This window comes from Notothenia rossii (assembly GCF_949606895.1).
Source record: "Notothenia rossii genome assembly, chromosome: 2".
Taxonomy (NCBI): Eukaryota; Metazoa; Chordata; class Actinopteri; order Perciformes; family Nototheniidae; genus Notothenia; species Notothenia rossii.
This window is the reverse complement of record NC_136904.1, coordinates 83,539,510-83,548,060: the sequence shown is the minus strand read 5'-3', so window position 1 is coordinate 83,548,060 and position 8,551 is coordinate 83,539,510. Positions and strand designations below refer to the sequence as shown.

The 8,551-nt window shown below is 41.3% G+C and overlaps 2 protein-coding genes across 2 annotated transcripts in view; one reads left to right on the top strand and one right to left on the bottom strand.

Moving 5' to 3' along the window:
* klf7b (Kruppel like factor 7b) overlaps window positions 1-1,182 on the bottom strand; it is a 52,734-nt gene extending 51,552 nt beyond the window's left edge. The window contains exon 1 of the mRNA XM_079665074.1: window positions 703-1,182. Coding sequence (XP_079521200.1) covers window positions 703-804 — 102 coding nt within the window. The 5' untranslated portion in view covers window positions 805-1,182. The remainder of the gene's footprint in view (window positions 1-702) is intronic.
* Window positions 1,183-3,847: 2,665 nt separating this feature from the next.
* On the top strand, window positions 3,848-6,780 carry LOC307029274 (uncharacterized protein). Its single transcript, XM_079665073.1, has 3 exons — window positions 3,848-4,977; window positions 5,090-5,372; window positions 5,473-6,780. Exons 1-3 carry the CDS (start codon window positions 4,604-4,606, stop codon window positions 6,124-6,126), a joined length of 1,311 nt encoding a protein of 436 aa, XP_079521199.1. The 5' UTR covers window positions 3,848-4,603; the 3' UTR covers window positions 6,127-6,780.
* Window positions 6,781-8,551: the final 1,771 nt, after the last annotated feature.

Here is an 8,551-nt window from a genome sequence, read left to right as displayed (position 1 = left end):
CAGAAAGCCATTCATATTACCAATACCATAAATATGTATGGGATAAGTAAGCGGAGAAACAGGTACACATTTGATCCTTAACATACCCAAGTGAAGCCCTAAACCTCTTATTTCCAAAATGTCAATCTTTAGCTTTATTCAGTTTTTCCTGCAGCATTTAAAACCTCTTTTTTTCCTGAATATCATCATGGGGGATTTCACGTCATGCTCATGCTTTTACATTAATGATTAAGAGGTTTAATTAAGCCCTAAGTATGTCTAAGGTACGTCTAAGGGATAATTCGCTCGTATGGGTCGTTTTTAAGCATTTTAAAATACTGTTTGTCCATTATTTAGTATCATAATTGTATGAAGCTCTGCCTGTGTCCTCTCTCTCCTCCTCCTCCTCCTCCTCCTCACCCTGTGTGTGTGTGTGTGTGTGTGTGTGTGTGTGTGTGTGTGTGTGTGTGTGTGTGTGTGTGTGTGTGTGTGTGTGTGTGTGTGTGTGTGTGTGTGTGTTCGTTCTCCTGTCAGCGGACCTTGCCTTGCGCCATGTGAGCGGAAAAAAAACTAACGCAACTACACGGGGCTGCTGCTGGCGCTCCGGAGCGCTCTAGTGATGCGAAACACTGAAAACACCAACAAGCTCACACATAGTATTTCATCCCAGTTAAACCCCCTTCAATTTCCCGGAAAAGAAAGAGAAAACGCATCATATCTGACCTGCTGCCAGTTCTCCTCCAGGGAAGGCATCGCAGAGAAATAACCAGTGTCATGAACGAGTTGGAGTTCCTGGAAAATACTGTAATTCGCCAAAACATCCATGCTTGACGCAGAAAAGGAAAAGTCAGTAAAGAAGTCCGGAATCCAAACGATGAAACGCGCACTTCTTCTTTCCTTCTTCTCAGACTTGTCAGGTTGAAAAACAAACGCTGGAAAAATCCCAGCTGGTGCAGAAGAGCGCACCTGAGCACTTTAATTAAGAAACAAAAAAAGCTAACCGGAAAGAAATAGTTGGATATTTTATCTTTCTAAATGCAAACCCCGCTCCTCTTTACTCGCTCTGTCACGCCTCTCTCCTCAGTCCGGGCTCGGGGGTGCCAGATCTATTTCCGCATTGCCAGATTGCCAATCGGTCTCCGTACAAGCTGCCAGGTTGCCAGGTTTGCTCCTCCAGCAGCAGACTGGACCGCGCTGCAATCCAGGCGAACGGCGCGAGAGGGGAGGGAGGCAGGGGAGGAGCCACCTGTCAGTCAATTTCATGCGTGACCTAATAAGGTAAATAGGGTTGATGATGTCACTAGCGTCCAATTAAGGAGGCGCTGAGACTGAGGGAGTGGGCGGGGTTTCCAGGGATTCAGGGACGCTATTGGCTGCAGGACGCTGTCAGTCCGGCCGAACATGGCAAAGAGGGGTGAGTTATTTTTAGAGGCCTATATAAAACGACAGCATTCCGCTCTCAGTCACTACAGGCTGCACGAGCGGAGAGGAAACCGCGAACGCGGCTGCTTCGAGGAAACCACGACAAAAATATGTTAAAATGCCTACTAATAATGTGCTGAAATTAACAGCTGAGCGGCGGAAGCAGCAGCATTGATGTCGGAGAAAAGATGCTGTGTTGTTTTTCTGAGGTGTGACATCTTCACCACAGCTACTCCTCCATGTGGTTTCCATGTGGTGTCTGTGCGGAGAACAGGGATGCAGTGGAGGGAAGAGCTCAACACGATCCTCCCACCTGTTCACTTTCCAACCGTTTATCCTCCTTTTGTTCTCTACACGTAAATCCACTTTCATTAGCATTTTCGAAAGCCCCATAATAAATATGTATTCATTCAGCAGTCGAAGAGGTATTTTACTTAAGTAAAAGTGGTAATACTACAGTGTAAACATAATGTCACAAGTAAAAGTCATGCATTAAAATATTACTGAAGTAAAACTATAAATATATAAAACTTGAAAATATACTTTAAATACCAAAAGTAAACATACTCATTATACAGAATTGCATATTTCAGCACAGTATAGACTTGAATATAATCATTACCACTTTAATTTAGCTAAAAGTAAGGATGGAATAATTGTAGCTTATTATATATAAACCATAAACGACTTTGTAACCCAGCATACTGTATTTGGCACTTTATATTTTGTATTAAGAATTTGCACCTTACTAATGTTATCAAATTGAATTCACTGTTGCCAAATGTCTCTGAATAAACTAATATGCACCATAGGCTACTGCTGATCTGTGAGAAGACAGCAGAGTCAAAAATAATGTAGTCATTGTATATCCCATACAATATTGTTAATGAAAGCACTTTTTACTTGATTACATGTAATAAGTTACTTTCGAGCTCTGCTATTGATGACCGTATTACAGGAAATGACACAAGATGTGAAACTGTGGAAACTGTGACTTGTGAACACTACTGCCAGTTTGAAATGAGGTAATTCAAAAATGGCTAATACAGCTATAATCATATCACCTTAGGTAAATAAGAAAAACAAATATTGATGTCAGTCATGTTCCATCTTTAATATAAGAATATAAGAAAAGCTTCTAACCTGCTAAGATAATAACAGTCTATTCCAAGTTTTTCACACACAGTTAACATGACGTTTACATATTTGCTCAGTCAAACTCTTTTGCCCTGAGATTCATCCATCAGAGTTGAGAGACTGCAGCTTATTTGTTTCCTCCGTACATGAGCAACTCACTGACTGTTGCTGACCAGCTCTGTAATAGACACATTTATGTCTGTGCAATGCGGTTATACACTTTTTTTGAAGATACACACAAAACCTAGCTTCAAAAATGTCAGCACTGCCTTAAATGAAGTAAAAGAAACAGTTTGAAATAACCTCACTCAGGTTTTTTTTGTTTTTGGAACATTTGGTTTGGTGTCAGGGATTTTTAGGTTCACTGAGTTGTTCTCCAATACCAACATGACTGCCTGAACATGAACTCAGAAGACAGTCAGACAGGATGTTTCCTCTGTTTGGTTTGTTATAGAGGATCATAAAACCTTTTATAGGATCAGATGGCAGACATTATTTCCAACCGGCTCTCTAAACTTTTGAAGTGCTGCTGAGTTGTATTAAAGCAGCATTCCTAAATTCATAGAAGATGATTGGGCCTGAAGCTTCTTTGTTGCTCACCCTCACACTTTCTTATTGTCTGCTCCCTATTAGGTGTCTTCTTTATATCTTGGCATCTGTCTTTCCTTGTCTTGCATCCCATCTTTTTTCCTCTTTCTTTTTACTAATTGATTATGTCATCCTGTACTCTACTTTCACTTCTTCTTTCTTTACACTTGCTCTCATTCTTTCATGTATTATCTTTTCTTTCCATTTTGTTTCTTGCTTGCTTGCTTCTTTTGTTCGTAGTCCGCAGTCCCACTGTTCTTCCTTGAAACCTACCTCCACCTCTGACACTATTAATAAGCCTGACATGAACCGTAGAACACATCTAGCTATGCTCTTACAAATTACATTAATTGGATTAATGAGGACGCAATGATTAAAGGTAAAAAACTTGAAACTGAAAGAGACAATAGGCTACTGTTCAAATGTTGAAAAGAGAGTGAAGCATGCTGGCACTTTGTTTTGTCATGGAACAAAAAGCTTCTACTGAAGGAGGGGATGTTATTCAAAAGTAAAGCCTAGTCACCGTATTTGTCTGGGGAAGAACATAATAACTTGTTTTTGGATAGTTAATTATTTAGCTTGTTAGGTTTTTTTTCTTGCTTATTTGAATCTGAATCCGGCTACATGCTAAATTAGTCTTACTATAATCTGCATGTAACTGAACTCTTATGTAACTGCAATGTGATGTGTAGCCACGGACAATTAGCCTGTTATTGAGTTACAGTTTTTCTCAATCGCTAAACCCACTATTTAGAATCAAAATTCCTTTCATCAAACCAACAGCACAGCCATCGAAACAGAAAACCATTTCTCTACAACAGTATACCATTTCTCATTGATATCACACAAAATGCAGATGCTAAGCAGTGTTTTGCAAAACAGATCACACAATTCTCTAACTGAAGTTACAATTCTCTACACAAAGATCAAAAATCTGTTGTGTAACTCATGTCTACAAAACAACAAATAATCTTCTCACAGTGGATAACACTTCCTCATAAACTTAGACCATAGCTACACTAATTGACACTTGATGTGCAAAATATTAACACTTGTTATCAGTCAATCACCCCATTGAAAAAGGTAACTCCATGGAATGTACTGTATACCTTACAGTAATGATGTTACATTGAAAACAGTTACATGATAGAATTTGCATGACTGTACTTAAAATATTTTTTTAAATGGTGCCGGTAAAGCTATAATAGTGTTGATATGACTTGCATAGGTCTTTGAGATGTTCATATGGGGAGGATTAGCTATAGCTGATACAACATTTTTACAGTCAGTAATTGTGGTCTTTTCCTTTTTGCACATTGAGAAATGTTTTTTTTTGTATTGGGGTGAATTGAGTACTTCACTTCCATGTAAATGAATTGCTCACAGCTGACATCAATGAATTTCCTATAGTAATTGTAATTAGTGAGAATCCTATAAAAGACCTCCCTCACTTCAGTAAGATGTTTGTGTAAACAAAATGGCTGATCGAGTAGGTAGAGGAGCTCTGAGAGGAAGAAGGAACCCTGTTGTTCAGCGAGGAAGAGGGAGGGCTGATGTTCAGAGAGGAAGAGGGAGAGCTGATGTTCAGAGAGGAAGAGGGAGAGCTGATGTTCAGAGAGGAAGAGGGAACCCTCATGTTCAGAGAGGAAGAGGGAGGGCTGTACGTATGCGTGGTGGAAGAGTTGAAAGGGGACCAATGCGAACAGTAGTTTCGGACAACACCCGTGCAACTATTGTGGACCACGTCATAAACCATGGCATGTCCCTCAGTGAGGCTGGCCAAAGGGTTCAGCCCAATATACCGAGATCAACAGTGGCATCCATTATTAGGATCTTCAGGCACGAAAATAGGTAAGCTACTGTAACCCTTTTTTACAGCACTTCATGCATTTCTATTTTGATGTAGGTTTCGATCACTGTTTTTATATTACAGTACATAACATTCTCAAATATTTATTGATAGAACTGAAAGAGCACCCCGCTCTGGTGGCAGACGAAAGGCCTTTACTCCAGAACAAGAGTCTGCCATTGTTGATATGGTTGTGGCCAACAATGAAATCCGCTTAAGGGAGATTCAGGCCAGAATAATTGCAGACCAGGATGTCTTCAGTAACATTCAGTCTATAAGTGTTGCAACCATTGACCGGGTGTTAAAGAGGCACCACCTCAGAATGAAACAGATCTATAAGGTTCCTTTTGAACGCAACTCTGACCGTGTGAAGGATTTAAGGCACCGGTATGTACAGGTAAGGACCTCAATCACACTGATGGCTTGCCTATATTTTTAGTATGTCTGACTGCTTACAGTAATGTAAAACGGTCCTCTGTTTGTTTCATTTTCTTTAGCGAATGATGGAGCTGGAAGGCAATGCATTACCACATGTTTTTGTATATGTGGATGAAGCAGGCTTCAACCTCTCCAAAGTGAGGAGACGTGGGAGGAACCTTATTGGGCAAAGAGCGACAGTCTTTGTTCCAGGCCAAAGGGGAGGAAACATAACATTGTGTGCGGCTATCTCGACACAAGGCGTCCTTGCTCACATCCCTTTAATGGGAGCATATAACACGCAACGTGTCCTTGCCTTCCTGGATGTCCTGTATGACGGACTTGTGCCACCAGAAGAGAGGGATCAAGTGAGGTCGGTTCACGTGGTCATATGGGACAATGTGGCATTCCACCACTCTCGTGACGTGAGGGCATGGTTTGAGGCTCATCCACACATGGCCATGGAGTTCCTCCCTCCATACTCCCCATTTCTAAACCCCATTGAGGAGTTCTTCTCTGCCTGGAGATGGAAGGTTTATGACCATCATCCTCATGACAGAATGCCCCTTTTGGACGCAATGAATGCTGGCTGTCGGGACATCTCTGCGGAATCCTGTCAAGGGTGGTGTCGACACGCAAGGAGATATTTCCCACGCTGCCTTGCAAGGGAAGACATACGCTGTGACGTAGATGAGGCTATGTGGCCAGACAGACGCCAAAGAGCAGATCAGTAAAGTTATATAGATCTCATTCTCTGCTTTACTGCTGATTTACATCATTTACCCATGTTATTTTTGTTCCAGTGTATTGCTATTCGTCTTTTGTTTCTGTTACGGTGCTCTTCTGAAAATGAGACAATAAAAACAATGGCATAGTTACAGTAAGACTCTGTTTTTCCTATATGTAAGTTTGTTTCTCCCAACTTGTCAGTTTTCCGTTCAGTTTCCAATATCGATAGCTTGAGGTTTGTGTATTGATGATTGTAGTCAGTATTTAGTGTGCCACTTAGTAATTACTGTTCAAATAGTCTTCTAATGAGCTGACAAATGTTTGTTTTTGGAGAAGGTATCTGGTTTTGGAAGGGGTATTTTTAGTTTTGAGTGCCTTAGAGCACTTTGCAAGAAATGTATATTGTTATGGTAGAATGTGTTATTATGGTGACCGGAGTTTCAGTTATGAAAACACATTTGTCTCATTAGAGGACAATTTGTTCTGTTTCGATCGACTTATTCTTTTTTGTGACCAGTATTTTCAGTTTTGGTCATGTAAGTGCATTTTGCAAAAGATATTCAGAGTTATGGCAAGTGTGTTTCTGTTTAGATGGCTATGCTCTTGTTTTGAAGAAATGAATTTAGATTCTAAAAAGTGGGTTTAGCGATTGAGAAAAACTGTAACACTTTCTTTGTGTTGTATGCCTGGGCTTCTTCCTCTCCCCCTGTCAGCAGCTTCTTCTTCTTCTTCTTCGTGTGTCTCGTGCCCTCAGGGGACGTACTGCTGGTCTCTGAGGACAACAAGTGCCAGATGGCTTCTAGATCGGCTGTTTCAGGACATTTTCCGCATTGATTTTTACAGCTCTGTCTGCCACTGGAGGAACAGAGGAAGTAAGAGAGGAAGGAGGAGGGAGTAGATAGCGAAAATGTGTCTGTTCGTGTGTGTGTGTGTGTGTGTGTGTGTGTGTGTGTGTGTGTGTGTGTGTGTGTGTGTGTGTGTGTGTGTGTGTGTGTGTGTGTGTGTGTGTGTGTGTGTGTGTGTGTGTGTGTGTGTGTGTGTGTGTGTGTGTGTGTGTGTGTGTGTGTGTGTGTGTGTGTGTGTATTGTGGGGGTGGATGGTTGGAGAAGTATGGATCAATACAACTACTGAGTGCCTGTAAGAGGCTCTTAACACACTCACATGCAACATCTTTGTGAGATTCACATTTAAATACAAAACAATCATTATTATGCTTTATTCCTATCATTTTGGGTAAATCCCTAGCACTACAACAACAACTTATATTACACTTATACTACTACAACAACAACGGCCATAACCACTTCGACATCAATTTTTTTAATTTGAACCTAAACTCTGGCTTTTTCCACCTTTCTTTGTCTCTGTTGTAGCAAATAAAGGTTGTAAACAACACAAAGAGGATTAGGAGGATGGAAGAACTTTACACTTAATGGATCTCCAGAGTAATGTCATGTTTTCGGTTTCTGGCTCAAACCACTGATCACCATAAGAGCAGAACATGTAAAAGCTGTGTGTGTGTGTGTGTGTGTGTGTGTGTGTGTGTGTGTGTGTGTGTGTGTGTGTGTGTGTGTGTGTGTGTGTGTGTGTGTGTGTGTGTGTGTGTGTGTGTGTGTGTGTGTGTGTGTGTGTGTGTGTGTGTGTGTCTATAGCACACAACCTTTTAAAAGCTGGGCATCTCAGCCCAGCTCCACACACACCGAGTGTTGTAATCTTATCATTGTGTTGTGTTGTTTTGGCACAGAGAATAACTGCATGGAGAGAGAAAGGAAAGTCAGGGTAAAAAAGAGGCAAATTATTTCACCATCAGGGCAGAAACTCTAGGATGGTTCAACTTGAAATAAGGATGACTGTCGTGTTTTACTGTTCAAGAATATTGTAGGCAAAGAGGAAACAATATATTGATATAATACCTCTGCAGCTCATCCAGAATGCAGCGGCTCGTCTGGTCTTCAACCTTCCAACATTCCCATACCACGCCTCTCCTCCACTCCCTTCACTGGCTTCCGGTAACTGCTAGAATCCACTTCAAGACACTGGTACTTGCGTACCATGCTGAGAATGGATCTGGTCCTTCCTACATCCAGGACATGGTTAAACCGTACACCCCAGCACGTGCACTCCGCTCTGCATCGGCCAAACAGCTTGCTGCACCCGCACTGCGAGGGGGACCCAAGTTCTCATCAGCAAAAACACGTGGGTTTGCTATCCTGGCTCCAAAATGGTGGAATGAGCTCCCCATTGAAATCAGGACAGCAGAAAGCTTGCACATCTTCCGGGGGAGACTGAAAACTTCAACGATAGAATTACTAACAAAGAATTACTAACAAAGCACTTATATATTAATAAAGGGCTGGCTTATCTAAAGCAGTTGAGTAGCACTTGAAATGTTTGGCTCTATGAAACCTGATGTACTTACAGGACTGTCTC